This window comes from Tenrec ecaudatus, chromosome 9 (assembly GCF_050624435.1).
Source record: "Tenrec ecaudatus isolate mTenEca1 chromosome 9, mTenEca1.hap1, whole genome shotgun sequence".
Taxonomy (NCBI): Eukaryota; Metazoa; Chordata; class Mammalia; order Afrosoricida; family Tenrecidae; genus Tenrec; species Tenrec ecaudatus.
Genome location: NC_134538.1, coordinates 47,184,092 through 47,204,047, shown reverse-complemented (window position 1 = coordinate 47,204,047; position 19,956 = coordinate 47,184,092). Strand labels below are relative to the sequence as shown.

General features: G+C 42.8%; 1 protein-coding gene and 1 pseudogene across 3 annotated transcripts in view; one reads left to right on the top strand and one right to left on the bottom strand.

Moving 5' to 3' along the window:
* Window positions 1-19,956, top strand: part of CRTC3 (CREB regulated transcription coactivator 3) — a 121,498-nt gene that overhangs the window by 49,188 nt on the left and 52,354 nt on the right. For all 3 annotated transcript variants that reach the window (XM_075558020.1, XM_075558021.1, XM_075558018.1), the window contains one exon: window positions 19,065-19,184. In XM_075558020.1, coding sequence (XP_075414135.1) covers window positions 19,065-19,184 — 120 coding nt within the window. The remainder of the gene's footprint in view (window positions 1-19,064; window positions 19,185-19,956) is intronic.
* On the bottom strand, window positions 3,812-8,352 carry LOC142456971 (mitochondrial inner membrane protease subunit 1 pseudogene; annotated as a pseudogene).

Below are 19,956 nucleotides of genomic sequence, written 5' to 3'. Positions count from 1 at the left end.
ACTCTTAGTGACTCTATAGAACAGAATAGAACTGTCCCTTTGGATTTCTGAGGCCATAAATCATTATGGGAGTAGAAAGCCTCATCCTTCTTCCACAAAGTTCATGGTGGTTTCGAACTGTTGGCCACAGAAAACAACTATAACAATTATCTAAATCTTTGTATTGATTGAACATGTGATGCTCTTAATTCTAGTTTTATTTTCCATTGCTGTTTGGACACCCCTACTGTGGAACATCACGGCTGTATCCTTTCACCAGTTATTTAATATGGACACTGAGCAAATAATCCAAGAAGCTGCACTATATAAAGGCGAACGCAACATTGGGATTGGAGAAAGTCTCATTAACAACCTGCAGTATATAATTGATACAACCTTGCTTGCTGAAAGTGAGGACTTGAGGCATTTACTGATGAAGGTCAGAGATTTTAATCCTCCATATGGATTACAATTTAATTATTTAAAAAAAATCTTTAGAACTGGACTAATAGTGTTATGATACATGGAGAAAAGATTGAAGTTGTCAAGAATTTCATTTTACTTGGACCTACAATCAGCACTCATGGAAGTAATCAAATACACATTGTAGGCAAATCTGCTGCACAATACAGCACCTCTTTAAAGTCGTGAGGAGCAAGGATGTCACTTTAAAGGCTGAGCTGTGCCTGACGCGAGCCAGGGTATTTCTAATTGCTTCATGTGCATGTGAGAGTTGGACAGTGAATGAGGAAGACAGAAGAAGAATTGGTACACGGTGCTGGTGAAGAGTGCTGAAAGAACCATGAGCTGCCAGAAGAATGGACACATGTGCCTTGGAGGACATACAGTCAGCGTGCCTGGGAGAAGAGTGAGGATGGTGACGCTTCATCTCCTAAACGTGGGCCATGCTATCAGGAGGGACCAGTTGTTAGAAAGGACATCATGCTTGGTAGAGGGTCAGCAAAAAAAAAAAAAAAAGGTTGACAGTGGCTGCAACAATGGACTCAAACATAACAATTGTGAGAATAGTGCAGGACTGGACATTTTGTTCTGTTATACATTGGGTCACTGCGAGTTGGAGCCAGCTCAGTGGCACCTAACAATAACTGTGGAGCATTAAGTGGAATTTTTAAAATGTCACTCCAAAACTTTAAAATCTCTCCTACACACAAAGATAACCAAACTCACTAGTGAGCATTTCACCTTTCCACTTTTAGGTTACTAGATACAATAAATTTTCTAAATCAAGAAATGTATTTCACTTAGTCCTTGTGAGCTGTCACTGAATCAGCCCCAGACTCACGGTGACTCCATTCACAGTGGAAGGAAACTCTGCCCAGTACTGCAGCATTCCCACGATCCGTCGCAGGTTAGACCCATACACCCATTCAGTTAGGACTGTGTAAATGATGCCTAATCTGAGGCCAGTATTTACTGATTAAGATCCTCTGCTGAGTACCGTCACTGTGGTAGAGATTGAGGAACCTAGCTAACCCTCTCTGGATTCTCATTGGTAAGGAAAAGACACACAAACCAAGGAAGGATCAGGTCACAGACTTTATTACTTGTAGCCCCATGGGGCTGGGATCCAGATCAAAATTAGACCACCTTCTCTCTCCTCCCCTAAGTGTAGTTAAAAGCCTGCAGGACAGGACTAACATGAATCTAACCCATTCTAGATAAACCCTGGAGTGAATGGTACGAACAACTAGTCAAAGTTGTTACTGCTTCATGAATCTAACCAAAGTGAGGTCTGGTTCAGAGTAGGAGCTTTTCTCACCAGCTCACTAATTGGAGTGACAGAAATTAGAAATTTGCAGGCCAGAAGAAAAGATGTAGGTGTCCCACCTAGTTGGTTGACAAAAGGAATGCCAATCAAGCAGTCAGACTCTGGAAATTTTAACTCAAAATCTAATGGAGAATTCAGCCACACAGGCTTAGTTTTCCACCTTTGGTACCTCGAACTCTTTGACCCTCATGGAGAAAAACAGTCCTATAGTGATGAGTTTTTAGAAAGGGCTCATCCAGCCAAACTCCCCCAAGTGATGGGGAATGCTTTGAGCAAACTTTACAGCTTAGCTTTCAGAACATCCCAGAAGAATGACTCCATTCCCCGTCTGAAGGGTCTAGTAGAGTCTGGCTGGCCATTGATCAGGTTGCTGTGTAGTTGGGTTGGGCTGGGGCATTCTAAACATTTGTGACTGTCAATCTAGACAGACGAGGATACCCATTTTTAACACTGATCCACATTTTGCCATTTAAACTTTGTGATGGTGCATCCTAATAGTAAAAAGAATTTGTATCCTTCATCTGAGTATATTTTTTTGTTTAGAAAGTACATCCAAATACCACTTTAGTATTATGTAACATTAAAAATAGAAAACTAAATGGAAACAGATTATCTTTTCCAGACCCTGTACACATTCTGTACATTCCCTGGAGGACTCACAATTCACTTTGTAGCCCAGTTATTTAGAAGCAGAATAATAACCCACTAAAAATTTCCTAGAATCCATTCTGCCAAGGATACTAGGGGACACAGAGGGAAGATGCCAGGAAGCAGGGTCAGAAACCCCACTCTGTACAGCAGTGGTTCTCAGCCTTCCTAATGCCGAGACCCTTTAATACAGTTCCTCATGTTGTGGTGACCCCCCCCTCCCAACCATAAAATTGTTTTCGTTGCTACTTCATCACTGTAATTTTGCAACTGTTATGAATCGGGCAACCCCTGTGAAAGGGTCATTAGACCCACAGGTTGAGAACCATTGCTGTACAGCCTGTTGGGTCCGCACAAAGCCCCATGAACCACCAAATGAGAAATGTGTTAGGAGGCCTGCCTGGACATTGACCTTTTCCGGTGCCTCTTGAACAGGTGACCCCGGTGCTGACACCTATACCCAGATCCTGCACTCTAGATGTGTGCTTGCTTTGCTATTGCTTATTTTGATTGGCCGTCTGTGATCGTTGTAAATGTTTGTTCTTGTTTGTTTGGAGCTTAACCTTCGCTCCTTTAAAAACAAGAGTTTTCTGGTCATTTTTCTACAGTAGTCTTTTTATCTTAAAACTTTACTTCCTTCTTAGCTTTCCTTTAAAAAGAAAGACGATTGGCAAAGCATGGGACACAGATAGTTCCAGACCAGGCCCTAAATTAGAAGGTTGGGTGCCAGCAACTTCTTTGGTCTGTTCTGGTATTCATAGCTTCTTTTCTTTCTTTTTTTTTCATAGCATCTTTTCATACCTTGCAACAGTTCTCCATTTGTTCCTTTGGGAGAAGATTTGACCCCAAATTCAGGTGGTCAAAAAAGGCCTAGCTCCCAAGCCTACAACTTCCCTATGCAAGGTGGCTCGGGGCTTTGTCAAGTTACTCAGCCTGTTGGGAGAGGAGTTCTAGAATGCTTACAGAGCAGTTAGAAATCTGACTGGAGTTTTGTGGACTAAAGACCTGTGTCCAAGCTCCCCGAACACTAGCTTCTGCCCAGTGCTGACTGGAGCAGGGGAAAGAAGAAGAGGTTGGAGAACTGTAGTCATGGAGGGCTTGCAGCTCTGACCTCAGAGATTGTAAATTATTTTTAAATTAGTCCTAAGTTCTTATAAGGCGGTCTTGTGGCAGTGTGGTTATGTGTTGGGCTGCTAACCACAGGGTCAGTAGTTTGAAACCACCAGCCTCTCTGCAAGAGAAAGATGATTTTTTTATTGCCATTATGAGTTGCAGTCTCAGAAACCTATCTTTTTTTTTTGAATAGCAAATAGTTTATTGTTAAATACATGGTTTCAATGACAATAATAAATTCACTTAAATAGGAGTACTAAGTCAAAAGAAAAAAAACAGTTGCTAATCATCAGAAAATCTGTGACCATTGAGGCGTTCTCATAGAAATCCACAATCACTCAGAGGTCAAATCTTAAAGAAAATATGTCCTCTTATTAATCCTTATGGAATAGGTCCATAGCACCTGGAATCAGTCGAATTCTGTAGATTATCACCCTCTAACCAAACATGGCCCATGGACACAAAACTATGGCTTTTAAAGAAATCTGATGAACTACTGGTGTGGATTTTGTCTCCTTCCAAACCAATTACTCTTTTACAAATATTTGATTTGGGATCACTTGGACTTTTTGCAATCACAATGTCACCTCTTTGAATACCATAAAAATGTCAACTAAGGTTTTCTGCAAAGACAGTATCTGAATTTTGAATTGTAGGCTCCATCGATGGTCCAGAACACATGACAACACCACCAACGTATTCAGTTGCACAATGGGCTATGCAGCCATACTGAATAGTATAGCTAACGAATCAAAAACTTTTCCCCAGAACACCACAAAGCACACTTCTATGTAGAGTCTGCCACCATTGGCCATAGGTCTTTTCAACAGTACATTCACTTTTTAAGATAGTTGCAAGGCCTCCAGAAAAAAAAAACCATGTAAAGCATATCTCAAAACATATGTGGTGGATTCATGATCTCAGGATACCTCTGGCCCCAGGGAACCTGGAACGACCCTTGCCCAGGACTCCAAAGCAGTTCTGTCTTGTCCTACAGGGTCGCCATGAGTTGGAATCTACTCAATGGAAATTAGTTTGGTTTTTGTTTTTAATTTTTTGTGTTTGCTTTGTTTTTGATGAGGATATCATAGAGTTCCTAGCCAAGCTCAGGAAATCTTGGTGGCACAGTGGTTGAGCACTCACCTGTTAACCAAAAGGATGGTGGTTCACACCCACCACCCACTCACAGGAGAAAGATGTGTCAGTCTGCTTCCTTAAAGATGTAATTTGGAAACTTAAACCTGTTCCACTCTGTCCTACAGGGTCCCTATGAGTGAGAATTAACTCTAAGGCAATGGGTTTGGTGACTTAACCAAGCTATGAAATCCTGTTTATTCTACTCAGCTTATACAGTAAATGCTCCATTTAGCCCCCAGGCAGTGAATTAATAGCATCCTCTTTGTTGTTGACAAGTCCTGACCAACTCCATGCCCTCCTCATGAAAACCAGAGGAGATACTGCTGTGTTGTCACAGTGATCTCCAGCTGGGTTTCTAGAGAGGAACAGATGCTCCTTTGGCAGACTTGCCCTTAAAAACGAGGAACCTATGGCCGACTTTTCATTAGCTACAACTTCAGTATAAATTATAAACCCTGTACACTCAGGAAAGATTTGGTCAATATTAGAGGCCAGTCTTTCATGTAATTTACCAAGAAGTAAAGAAAACTTGAACGCCATCACAGTTGAGCTGAAAGCCCTATCCAGTGCTGAGGAACCTTTTTTCTGCCAAGAGCAATTTGGATATTTATAACAACATTCTCTGGCCACACTGGTCAAACTTTTAATGAACTTACTCTTAATGTATTGGCATGGTTGTTATAAACTGGACTGCCAATCGAAGCCACCAACTACTCCCTGGGAGAAAGATGAGGCTTTCTGCTCCCATGAAGAGTCACAGTCTCGGAAACCAACAGGGCAGTTCTACCCTGTCCTATAAGGTTACTGGGAGTCTGAGCCGACTCGGTAGCAGCGAGTGTGAGAGAATGTAATGGCTGGAACTGCTTCTCCTTGGTGAGGTGTGTGATGTTAGCTGGTAGTGATGATGTTCCCCACTCCTGCTCTAAAGCATAATGATGTGCTCAAGGTCAGCTCCTTCTTCAACTATCCATGTCTTTAGCTCCCACTCAGTCAGCCTGACTCTTGGCGATCTCGTGTTGGGGTCCGTAGGATTTTCTTGGCTGTAATCTTTGCAGAAGCAGTTTGCCGGGCTTTTTCTTCAGTGGAACTGCTAGTTGGGTTTGAACCATCAGCCTTTAGCTAGCTACTCATCACATTATTGGAGCCACCAGCCCCCCTACTCACCCTATTGTGTACTTTCTCTACTAACTGAACTTAGGGCTAATTTCCGGTTCACCCTCTACTGAGGTGGGAACCAGGTGTGAGCCTAAGAATATGTAAACGAGAGCTTCAGAAATTTCATGGGAAAATATTATCTTGCAGTTCCATTTTTCCACAAACTTTTTGAAGCCCCCTCATATGTAGGCTGTTTAAATGCCTGGATTGCATTTCGTTTCCAATAAGAGGAATACTGATTTGGTCAATAAGTAGACTGGGGGCTTTTAGCTAACCATTTAAAAATATGGTCAGTTCTCATGACTTGAGTAGTTAGGTTTAGGAAGTCAATGTGAACACTGAATTAGTGAATACTGAACTGTTGCTCCTAGGGGAAATAAAGGGTTAGGTTCCTCAAAGCCTCTGGTCACGTAGTTTTCAGCAGTCAATCAGTACATAAACCTTTGCTACAGAAGAAAAAGTCTGACTTGTTTGTTTGCACACAAAGACTTTACTGTAGCATGTATGTTCTTAAAAGAACCCTGGTGCCCAAGGCCCAAGTGTCGGCCAATGGAGATCCCCTCATAGAGGGGTTTAGGCGAGGAGATGGGTTAATTAGGGTGTGAGGTAGTACTGATGAAGAACACAGCTTTCCCCCAGATCCTGGATGCTTCCTCCCCCCAACTACCATGATCCGAATTCTACCTTGCAGGGCTGGATAGGACAGAGGCTGTACACTGGTACATATGAGGGCTGGAGGTACAGGGAATCCAGGGTGGATGATACCTTCAGGACCAAGGGTGTGAGGGACGATGCTGGGAGAGTGGAGGGTGAGTGGGTTGGAAAGGGGGAACTGATTACAAGGATCCACATGTGACCTCTTCCCTGGGAGAGGGACAGCAGAGAAGGGGGGGAAGGGAGCCTCCGGATAGGGCAAGATATGACAAAATAACGATGTATAAATTACCAAGGGCACGTGAGAGAGGGGGGAAAGGGGAGGGAGGGAAAAAAAAAAAGACCTGATGCAAGGGGCTTAAGTGGAGAGCAAATGCCTTGAGAATGATCGGGGCAGGGAATGTATGGATGTGCTTTATACAATTGATGTATGTATATGTATGAACTGTGATAAGAATTGTATGAGCCCCAATAAATTGTTAAAAAAAAAAAAAAGAACCCTGGTGGCGGAGTGGGCGAGCACTGGGCTTCTAACCGCAGGGTCAGCAGTTGGAACCCAACAGCCATATTCCATAGGAGAAACGTGAGGCTTTCTGTGCCAGTGAAGATTGACAGCCTTCTAACCTGTCCTATAGGGTCTCTGACTCGTAATTGACTTGTTGAGTTTGGGTTTGTGTGTTTGTTTGTTTTTAATCATTTTATTGGGGGCTGGTACAACTCATCACAATCCACCCATACAGCCATTGTGTCAAGCACATCTGTACATCTGTTGCCATCATCATTTCAAAACATTTGCTTTCTACTTCAACCCCCTCCTTCCCTGCTCCCCACTCCCTCATGAACCCTTGGTAATTTATAAATTATTATTTTGTCATATCTTACACTGTCTGATGTCTCCCTTCACCCGCTCTTCTGTTGTCCATCCCCCAGGGAGGAGGTTATATGTAGATCCTTGTAATCAGTTCCCCTTTTCCACCCCACCTTCCCTCTACCCTCCCAGTCTCGCCACTCTCACCACTGGTCCTGAAGGGTTCATCTGTCCTGGATTCCCTGTGTTTCCAGTTCCTATCTGTACCAGTGAACATCCTCTGATCTAGCCAGATTTGTAAGGAAGAATTAGGATCATGATAGTAGGCGGGGGGAAGAGAGGAGCATTTAGGAACTAAAGGAAAGTTGTATGTTTCATCATTGCTATACTGCACCCTGACTGGCTCATTTCCTCCCTTTGACCCTTCTGTAAGGGGATGTCCAGTTGCCTACAGATGGGCTTTGGGTCCCCAGTCTGAACTCCCACTCATTCACAATGATAGGCTTTTTTGTTCTTTGATGCCTCCTGGTCCCTTTGACACCTCATGATCAAGCAGACTGGTGTGCTTCTTCCATGTGGGCTTTTTAATAATGATCATCTCCTTTAGTTGGCAATAGAGAACTATTAGACTTCAGCTCACTTCATGACTAAACTTGGGTTTCGTCGGAATCTGCTTGATAATGTGAGGAAGATCTGGCTGGGTTTTAATTACCCACAGATTCAATGCTGGGCCAGCACAGTGGTGTACCTGCTAAAGGAAGGAATGCAGAGTATGGGTGGCGTCGATCAATCAGTGGCATATAGATTAGGGGAAGAAAGAAATGCAAGTGCAATTTTTCAGCCATTCATCCCAACTGCAGCAGTCAGAGGCCATAGCTCAACGACAGCAGATGGGTGCCCGCTCATCAGGGCCCTTACCTTAGGACTCACTCCCGTGGGGGACACTCAGAGTGTGATGCTGTCCACCACCAGCTCTAGACTTCAGCCTGGAAATCTAAGACTGCTTCTTTTGAAAGACTCACATACCCTGTTTCATCTCAGGAAGAGTTCTGTCATCATCATTTACCATGCCACCCCCACCCTATTAGTCACTGCAAACCTGGGACAATTCGCCATCCACTTGGAGATATGTTCAGAAATAGCCAGGAGCCTGTTGCCCCCCAGAGTAAGGAGAACCTTAGATGGGGGCGCTCTGCAAGTGGACATTCACTTCCCAGGAGCACTTTGAAGCCATTTGAAAGTGCCCCATCTTCCCAAGCCCAATTACCAAAATGAAATAAGAAATAGCTGCTGCGAGTTGCGCGCCAACTGAGGCATCGCCGTGTGCTCTCTCGCCCCCTGCCTCATTCCTCCTTGCCAGTGAGATTGACAAAACCTGCCTTTTTGGTCTGTGCTCCACTTTCACTTTATTCTTCTACAGGTTTGATGGCTTTAAATCACACTTACTAGTAAGACGTGCCCAGGATCTACCTTTGTCCTGCCTTGGCTTACCATTTAGTTAGCCTTCTGATTAAGTTACAGTGTGAAACAAAACTCCTGGCAATTACGTTATAATGGGAAGCCACTCCTTGGCTGTTGTTTCTGCTTGAACCTCCTGAAGTTAAACCTCACTGCCAGCCCGTTGACACCTGGGTGTGCCACCAACAACATTCCCATCCCTGGTGCCACCCCCACCCCCACCTTCTGATCCTCAGGCCCCACATGGAGACCTATACTGGTCCCGGCTCCTGCAGAGACTGTGTGCCTTTATTCCCAAGAAGGAGAAGGTAAGAAAACCTACCTAAATTCTGATTTGTCCCAAAATGAGTGTTTTCAAGCTTATTGGAAATTCCTTCTAATATTGTGCCTCATCTGTGTTGGCCTGGCTGATGGGCATCCTGAGCCCACATTTAGTCTGCCCATGATTAATCAGGCACGAGATCCGGACATCTGTGTGGAGAGCGGTTTTTTGTGTGAAGGCATAGAAACCGACTTTTCTTCATTTGGTGTCGGTCCTGGTGCTCCCAGAAGCCCAAGTCTGAGGACTTCCTCAGAGTTCGTAGGTGCCAATTTGTAGTTTCTGTTGATTCTATACCTCCTTGCTGCTCTACCAGAAAAATAGAATTCTCCAACTCAGTGCAGCTTTTCTCTTCCATGAGTATCATATAAGTCAGCTTTGCTGCAGTCAATCTAAACGCTCTCATGGACTCTCAACCAATACCCGTCTTTCATGCATATTTCAGCTGGGGGCTGAGGGATATCTGCAGTCACTCTCCTCCATGGAGCTTCTCCTTCTGCAGTATTTGCTAAAGGAGCACCCCCTTTTCTGGGACATGATGATCTCGTGGCAGAAGGAAAAGAAGAGGAGTTTCTGCAGTTGAAGTGCTGTTTCAGAGCTGAGGTGGCATAGGCCATATGAGTGTCAAATGAGATCTTGGCTCCAGAGTAAGGTTGGGGTAAGGGGTGGGGTGGAGAGAAAGTATGGGAGGCTCCTAATTTGGGGGGAACCCGTAACAATGATGCTGTTCCTTTGGGCACAAAAAGACACAGATGTTTCCCAGCGCACTACCATTTGCACCCCCACCCATCTTCCTTCACAAGATTTAGACACACAGCAGCTTTCAGATGTGCAGTCCACTTTCATTTTCTCAGTAAGCCAGGAGAACATTATCTTCTTCATCATTTCCATTTTACTCTTAAAGAAATGGAGCCTAGGAAGGTGGAATCGCTTGTTAGTAAGTGGGGGATCTTGGACTTGAACTGTTACTCTGACTCCAAATCATATATTCTCTGAAATTCAATGGGGAATGGTGGCCTTAAAGGTATTGCATATACTCGAGTATAAACCAACCTGAATATCCGCTGAGACACCTACTTTTAGCACAAAAACTGCATTTAAAGCACAAACACTGCTTTAAAATGTGCTGGAAAACGAGAATATATGGTGTGTTGGGGATTTTATTCTTCTTTTTGGTATTTTATTTTTAAAAATCATTATTGGGGGCTTGTACAGCTCACACACACTTATCACAGTCCATTCATACATCCATTCTGTCAAGCACATTTGTACATATGTTGCCATCATCATCTTCAAAACATTTTCTTTCTACTTGAGCCCTTCCTTGGTCAGCTCATTTTCCTCCCTCCCCTGCCATTTCTCCCTCATGAATCTTGATAATTTATAAATTATTATTTTTTTTATGTTTTACACTGATTGCTGTCTCCCTTCACCAACTTTTCTGTTGTCTGTCCCCCTGGGAGGGGGTTATATATAGATCATTGTGATCGATTCCCCTTTCTCCCCTACCTTCCCCTTCTTCTCTTGGTATGGCTACTCTCATTCTTGGTCCTGAGGGGTTTATCTGTCCTGGATTCCCTGTGTTTCCAGCTCTTATCTGTACCAGTGTACATGCTCTGGTCTAGTCGGATATGTAAGGTAGAATTAGGGTCACAATGGTGGGGCGGGGGTTGGGGGGAAGAGGAAGGATTAAAGAACTAGAGGAAAGTTCTATGTTTCTTTTTCTTCTTTTTTTTTTTTTAGCTCCACTCCTTTAGTTTTTTGGGGGTTTTAAAAAAATTTAAATCATTTTATTGGGCACTCATACAATTCATCACAATCCATACATTCATCAGTCATGTAAAGCACATTTGTAAATTCGCTACCATCATCATTCTCACAACATTTACTCTCCACTTAAGCCCCTGGCATCAGCTCCTCATTTTTCCCCCTCCCTCCCCACTTCCCCTTCCCTCATGAACTCTTGATAATTTATAAATTATTATTTTGTCATATATTTCGCCACTCTCACCACTGGTCCTGAAGGGATCATCCGTCCTGGCTTCCCTGTGTTTCCAGTTCCTATCTGTACCAGTGTACATCCTCTGGTCTAGCTGAAATTGTAAGGTAGAATTAGGGTCACGATAGTGGGGCGGGGGTGGAGGGGAAGAGGAAGACTTAAAGAGCTAGAAGAAATTTATGTTTCATCAGCGTTATACTGCACCCTGACTGGCTCGTCTGTTCCTTGTGACCCTTCTGTAAGGGGATGTCCAATTGTCTACAAATGGGTCTCCACTCTGTGCGCCCCTCATTCACATTAATCTTATTTTTTGTTTTGGGTCTTTGATGCCTGTTACCTAATCCAATCAACACCTCATGATCACACAGACTGGTGTGCTTCTTTCATGTGGACTTTGTTGCTTCTCAGCTACATGGCCACTTGTTTACCTTCAAGCCTTTAATACCCCAGATGCTGTATCTTTTGGTAGCCAGACACCATCAACTTTCTTCACCACAGTTGCTTATGCACCCATTTTTTCTTCAGCAAAAGTGTTGGGAAAGTGAGCATCACAGAATGCCAGGTTACTAGAACAAAGTGTTCTTGCATTGAGGGAGTACTTGAGTAGAGGCCCAATGTCTGTCTGCTACCTTAATAACTTAATATATAAATATGTATACATTGATCTATTTCCCTATTGTTATAGATAAATATATTTACATATGTACATGCCTGTATTTAGATCTCTATAAATGCCTTTTACCTCCTAGTTCTCTCCTCTATTTCCTTTTATTTTCCTCTTGTCCCCTTATCCTGTTCAGCCTTCTTTTGGGTTTCAGTAATTCCTCTCGGCTACATTGCCCTTGATGAAACCCCACCAGGCATCCTGTGCCTTCCTCACCATTAATTTTAGATCACTTGTTGTTCCCTTGTCCCTGGGTTTGTTGACACCCCCTTTCTTTCTCTCGCTTCCATCTTTCCCATGTCCCCCTTGTTTTCTTCTCCAATTGTTTATCCTGCTTATATTATCTAGATAGACATACAGAGACATTAATAAGCACAAAAATAAGACAAAACAAAACAAAAACAACAAATAGAGAGAAGCCTATAAATTGTTTGTTTGTTGACCTTTAGGAATGTTTTCCGGTCAAGTCTGATGGGGTGCCATACCCTGGCCCCAAAGTCTAGTTTTGTTATTCCCCGGGGACTTCATTGCTTTGTTCCCCTTGCTGCTCTGTTACATGCCCTTAGTGTTTCGCCCCAGTGTGGTGGGGTCAAATTGGGCACAATTCCTGCACCGTGTTTCCAATGTTGTTCCCCCTGTAGCCCTATGGGTCAGTGAGTGACGTTGTGTCTCCTGGTGGGGCCAGCACTATGGTCCTCTCTGCAGTGGCTGCTCTGAGCAGGAATATAATCCATTTGTTTGTTCTTTTCAATAACTTATACGTGTATAATTCAGTGCCATTGATATACTCTTCCTGTTGTATAACCATTATTGCTATCCTTTTCCAAGTTAGGATATGTTGTTTTTAGGTACCTCGAGTTGATTCTGACTCACAGAGACCCTATGTGCAACCAAGCAAAGCAATGCCCAGTCCTGGGCCATCCTCACAATTGTTCTTGTGTTTGAGCCCATTGTTTCAGGTGTCAGTCCATCTCACTGATATCCTTCCTCTTTTTCCCTACCCCTCTATTTTACCAAGCATTGTTCTTCTCCAGCTCTGGTCTCTCCTGGCAACATGTCCAAATTACCTGAGATGAAGTCTTACCATCCCTGCCTTTAGGAAGCATTCGGATTATACTTCCCAGACATAGCTATTGTTCTTTTGGCGTTCATGATACTTTCAATATTGTTTGCCAACACCATAATTCAAATGCATCTATTTTTCTGCAGTCTTCTTTATTCAGTGTACAATTATCACATGCATACGAGGAGACTGAAAATACCAATGACTTGGATTAGGCGCATCTTAGTCCCCTAAGTAACATTCTTGCTTTTCCACACTTTAAAGAGGTCTTATGTGGCAGATTTACCCATGCAATGCATTGTTTATCTCTTGACTACTGCTTCAATGAGCTTTGATTGTAGAACCAAACAAGGTGAAATCCTTGATAACTTCAATCTTTACGCCATTTATCATGGTGTTCCCTATTGGTCCAGTTGTGTGGATTTGGATCTTCTTTACATTGAGCTGTAATCCATACTAAAGGTTGCAGTCCTTGATCTTCATCAGCAAGTGCTTCAAGTTCTCTTCACTTTCAGTTAGAACAGTTACGTCATTTGCATATCACGGGTTGTTAATAAGCCATTCCTGATACTGCAGTCTTCTTCATATGATTGATTCTCAGATTATTTGCCCAGCATGCAGATTGAATAAATATGGTGAGAGGATGCAATCTTGATGCACACCTTTTCTGATTTTAAACCATAAAATATTCCCTTGTTCTGTTTGCACCAGTGCTTCTTGAGCCATGTTCAAGTTCTACATGAGCACAATGGATTGTTCTGGAATTCCCATTCTTTTCAAGGCTAACCATAGTCTGTTATGATCCACATAGTTGAATGCCTTTGCATAATCTAAAGGTATGTACTATATGGAAAACTGTTAAGTACACAAACTAGACTACAAAAGTATATGTACTCTGAGTACAACCATGTAAAAACAACATAGGAACATGGAAAGGAACAGAAAAAATGATGCACTTGGTCTTCTGAGTGGCAGTTTTCTTTTTGTTTAAAGCTAATTTAATAAATATGTTTTTAAATAACAGAATTTTAGCCCTCAGCAAGCAAGAGGTTAAAAGATAGTGGGGACAGGAAAAGCATGTGTCTATTTGCCACAGTACTTTTTGGACTCAAGAGATTTAAACCAAGAATCAAGCTTATTTAACAGGCATCTTTGCACCACCACCACCACCACCACAGAAAAAAAAAAAAATAACAGGCATCTTTGCTCATAAATCTTATTCAACCTCCAGCTTCTGGATTTAACAACTATTCTAGCTCATGTGTAAGGAAAGCAGGTCCATGTGAAGTGAGAAGTCTAAAGCCAAGTATAGCTTAGATTGAAATACAACCAGACAGGGAGTTGAGGTTGGGGTACAGTGAGGAAGAGAGGAAAGCAAAGGCTATCCCCTAAAACAACAAAGTCCAAGTTAGTAATATATGATCTGGATCAGCAGGAGTGAATGCAAACAAAAATTGCAAGTGTAAGTAGACAACAACACATGTATAGTAGGAGGTCTAGAAGATATTCCAAGTGATTTGGAAAGCCTCATAACGTCCTTTAGCCCCACCCACCTCTGTAGACTAGCCTATGGGTCCCAGTCTGGTGATAATTGTTCTCTAAGACTAGATGGAAAGGTAATGTTTTTGAGTACGTTTAACACTACGGTAGGGAATATGGAGGGTGCAGATGCTCAATGCACTCTGCTACTCACCAAAAGGTTGGTGGCTCAAGTCCACCCAGAAACTTTCTGAAAGAAGGACCTTGTGAGCTACTTCCAAAACGTCATTGAAAACCTCGAGGAACACAGTTCTACTCATGGGTACTCCAGGAGTCGCATCACCATGAGTCAGGATTGCCACGAGTTGGGGTCAGCTCATTAGCATCTGTTGTTGTTTTGGTAGTAAATATATAGCCATATTAACAGAGAACTTTCCCTTATGTCTTGGGATGAAGTAACCTGTCTCTAATTCTTTTGTGCAGAGTGGATCGGTTCCAATAATAAAGTATGTTACAGAGATGTATCTCTATATTAACAAAGATGTTCTGGTTTATTATGTTTCTAGAGTAGCGTGCTTATTATCTGAGATCAACATCTAGCTTGTTGGTAACAATGAATATTTTTCTTTCAGGCTCAGGAATTATCCTCACAGAGAACTGTTTTTGTTTGAGGAGTTAATAGATTTGGAGTGTTAAAATTGATTGGGATCACTAAGTGAAATTAGCCCAGACATTTTTGTTTAAATAACATCATTATTATAAGGAAAAACAAAGGAAAAGAGACATAGGTTTTGCACCCAAAGAGATGACTACAAGGAGGCCAAGGGCAGGGGTGGGAATGGGGAGCGTGCTGGGGTTGGATATTGAGGAGGGAGGGAAGAAGGATGAGGACCACATGTATAGAGGGCTTCATAGGGTATGATGATTGCTTTCGTTTGTTGAGATGGGCTGTGTGACTATATAGTGTGCCTCTATAAAGGAAAAATAACCCTCCAGACTCCGTACCCCTCGGGCCTAAATATTGATCTGCATGGCTGCTTAAAAAAAAAGAAGAGACATGAAGTACTATTTACATAGCATTTACTGTGTTTTTAAAAAATCACACTCACGGCCATTCAGTTGATCCCTACTATTAGTGACCTTAGGGGACAGGGTAGAACTGCTCCTGTGGGTTTCTGAGACTTAGTGTTTACAGGAGTAGAAAGCCTTATCTTTATCCTGAGGAGCGGCTAGTGGTTTCCAACTGCCCAACACTTAACCAGTGTTCTTTACATTGTATTGAGTATTATAAATAATCTAGAAATGATTTAAAGTAAATGGGATGGTGTGTGTAGATTATATGCCAATACTATGCCATTTTATATAAGGAACTTGTTCCAATCCCCATGGGGTTCCTAGGAATGACTGTCATTCTAAAACGTATTATGTGAAAATTCCCATGTTGCTCATGGCGGCATGGAGAGGTCTGAGGGGCTGTCCCCAATCCCAACTATATGAACAGCTGCCTCTCCCCCCAGAAGAATTTATTTCAGAGGACAGCACTGAAGCTACAGCTCAAGGAGAAAGACATGACTGATCAGAGCACACGGGACCAAATGAAGGGGGACAAAGAGAGAGTGGAGCACATCCTGGCCCACCAAGCCTTGAGGATGATATTCCTGCTCAGAGCAGCCAATCTACAGAGATGACCATCTGGCCGGCCCCACTATGAGACATGACATCCCTCACTGACCCAGAGCCCTACAGGGGACGACAACGGAAACATAGTGTGGGAATTACGCCCGATCTGATCCCACCACACCAAGGCAAAACACTAAGGGCATGCAACAGAACAGCAAGGGGAGCAGAGCAACGAAGTCCCCAGGGAATACCAAAAATAGACTTTGGGGCCAGGGCTTGGCACCCCATCAGACTCAACCCGAAAACACTCCTAAAGGCCAACAAACAGTCCTTGAACTAACTGCAGGCTTTTTTTATTGTTGGTGGTGGTGTGTTGGTTTTTTGTTTTTATCATTGACTTTTTGTTGTTTTCTTTTGTTGCTTGCCTTTGCTCTGTCTTGTTTCTGTGCATGTTATTATCTTCGCAGGTCTGTCTAAATAAGATAGGCAGGATGAAAAATCTGGAGGGAAAAACAACGGGACCACAGTTCTGGGGGACATGGGAGAGGGGGAGGTTGGGGGAAAGGAAGTGGTGTTAACAAACCCAGGGACAAGGGAACGACAAGTGATCCAAATTGATGGTGAGGAGGGTGTAGGAGTCCTGGTAGGGTCTGATCAAGGGTAATGTAACCAAGAGGAATTACTGAAACCCAAATGAAGATTGAGCATGATAGTGGGACAAGAGGAAAGTCAAAGGAAATAGAGGAAAGAGTTGGGAGGCAAAGGGCATTTATAGAGGTCTAAATAAACACATGTACATATGTAAATATATTTATATGTGGTGTTGGAGAAATAGATCTATGTGCATATATTTATAGGCTTAGTATTAAGGTAGCAGATGGACATTGGGCCTCCACTCAAGTACTTCCTCAATGCAAGAATACTTTGTTCTATTAAACTGGCATTCCATGATTCTCACCTTTCTGACACAATCGCTGAAGACAAAGCGGCTGGATAAGCAAATGTGAAGAAAGCTGATTGAGCCCAGCTATCAAAAGATATAGCATCTAGAGCAGGGGTCCTCAACTTTTTAAACAGGGCCAGTTCACTGTCCCTCAGACCTGTTGGAGGGCCAGACTGTAGTTAAGGGGAAAAAAAAAAAAACTATAAACAAACTCCTATGCACATTGCACATATCTTATTTTGAAGTAAAAACAAAACAGGCAAAGCATCCGGTGGGCCGGATAAATGTCCTCGGTGGCTGCATGTGGCCTGCGGTCCATAGTTTTAGGACAACTGGTCTAGGGTCTTAAAGACTTAAAGGTAAACAAGCAGCCATCTAGCTCAGAAGCAACAAAGCCCACATGGAAGAAGCACACCAGCCTGTGTGATCATGAGGTGTTGAAAGGATGAGGTATCAGGCATCAAAGAACAAAAAATCATATCATTGTGAATGAGGGGGAGTGCGGAGTGGGGACCCAAAGCCCATCTGTAGGCAACTGGACACCCCCTTACAGAAGTGTTGGAGGCAGGAGAGGAGCTAGTCAGGGTGCAGTGTAGCAACAATGAAACATACAGCTTTCCTCTAGTTCCTAAATGCTTCCTCTCTCCCACCCCACTATCATGATCCCATTTCTACCTTACAAATCTGGCTGGACCAGAGGATGTACACTGATACACATAGGAATTGGAAACACAGGGAATCCAGGACAGATGATCCCTTTAGGACCAGTGGCGATACCAGGAGGGTGGGGTGGAGATGGGGAACCAATTACAAGCATCTATATATAACCGCCTCCCTGGGGGATGAACAACAGAAAAGTGGGTAAAGGGAGACATCGGATAGTGTAAGATATGACAAAATAATAATTTATAAATTATCAAGGGTTCATGAGGGAGGAGGGAGGGGATCAAAATGAGGAGCTGATGCCAGGGGCTTACGTGGAGAGCAAATGTTTTGAGAATGATGAGGGTAACAAATATACAAATGTGCTTTATACAATTGATGTATATATGGATTGTGATGAGTTGTATGAACCCCCAATAAAATTATTTTTGAAAATTTACATGTTGCTAACAAAGAAAAATTAGGATTCAGTTCTTAGCTAAAGAAATTTCCCCTATAAAACATTCCATCCTAAGATTCTTGTCATAGCAAGTTAGCTATCTTAAATACATATGATTCAATTGATCTAAAAGGAAAATCTGTTTTATTGTACTTCACATCTACTGCATATGTTTCACCCAGGTTGCCCCAGTATGTGACATTTAATGGCCTAACCTAGGATTTGGTCTTTGATGACCAAAAACGTTGCCCTTTATAAGACTCCACAATAAAAAAAATGCTACGAATACGATGTGTTTTTGAAAGTTCATGGGAAAATGGAATGAAAAGTTTGTGGAATTTCTCCACAAACTTTCTGAAGCCACCTGGTGTTACCTCAAATATCCCTAACAAAGAGTCTGGAATTTATTTATCATAAATATGTCTCGCATCTGTTTATGCTTTACCTTCAGGCCATTTTGAGGATAACAAATTGCATATTTTCCACATCTATTTAAGTATTATTACTTTTCTTTCTCAAGTTGAGAGTTGCAAACACAAATGGCTCACAGAATGGGCCGATGAAGTGGTACAGGTGTAAGGAGGCGAAACATGAGCGTGGACTTCTCTTTCGTTGGCATCAGCCACTCTCAGCTGCAGCCCATGGTTGCCATGTGGCTGTGCAGGACCAGCATGGCCAAGGCCTCAGGCTGGAAGCATCAAATCAGAATTTTTAAACATTGTCAGTTCAAACAAAAACTTACAAAGGCAGTGCACGGAGCAGATTGTCTGCAGTTTGTATGTGTACCATGACCTGTCGGTTTGTTTCTGTCTTTTACCTCCCAAATGCACCTCCTAATTTCTGCAGCTTGGTGAATGAAGCCATGCTCCCCCAATTGTCTACCCCCTAAGTTCGACAACTCATACAATAACATTCTTACAACTTTGTTTTTCACACAGTAAATTGTGTGATGATATAAAAGTTGTTTCATGTTCTACTTTAGTTTCTTTGCCCTACCCAAGGCATGCTATTACACAATAGTAAAATTAAACAGTCAGCCATTTCATTTGTTGATACCAATTGGTCTTCAGGGTGAGTGATGTTTCCAAGATGGTCACTGGTCCCAGGCCAACTCCTTTCTTCTTCTCTCTCCAGCCATCATTTCATCAAGTGGACAGTGTTCGAGGAACCCGCCACCACGGGCTGGTGGAGAGGCCGTCCAGGAACCGCTTCCACCCACTTCATCGAAGGCCTGGGGACAAGCCAGGACGACAAATATCCTTTTCACCATTTGAGAGGAAGATTTGTTTTGAAATGTTTAAAAGCTTTTCAGGACTTACTTTCTCTGGAATTCCCCTGTGGCCTCAGAATCTTCATTGTTTTCTGATGAATGAGAGACAATAAAAATAAATGAGCTGGAAACAAAACACATCTCTGCAGCCAGAGTTGGGAAGGATCTCTGGAGATGTGTACTTTATGAAAGCGTTGGTAAAGTTCACCAGTCCAGCCCATTGCAGAGCGTTCTTTGCATTTTCTTGAGAACTCAGCCAAGTCAGAGTTAAACCTGACTTTGAGTCTGCTTAGAGAAATTAGGCTAGCTAGCTAATGCAGATATAGACTAACTGGTATTTCTCTTGTCATGCTGACTTGCTGTTAGAATTTATAGAAGAAAATTCATATGCTTTTCTGTTTGTTATACTTTGCACACTCAATACAGATAACTAAAATATAAGCCTGTTGTTTAGGAGGATTCTTACACAGTGGTGTACACTCACATCAAACTGTGTTGTTAAGTAGAAAAGGAGATTGTAAAACTCATATCCCAGTTTTACTTGCCCAGTACTTACTCGTGGTGGAGGATGCGGGTTTGGCAGGGCATACAGAACTGAGCTGGATTGTGGGAGAGGACACAGTGCACCCAGAGGACCAGACTCTCACTTCACTCTTCTTGGTGCCCAGACACTGGGGTGGAGAAAGAACCAGGGCAGGGTGACTCTTGGAGCACAGCCCTGAGTTCCTGGCAGTGAGGTTAGAGTTGGGTTCAAAA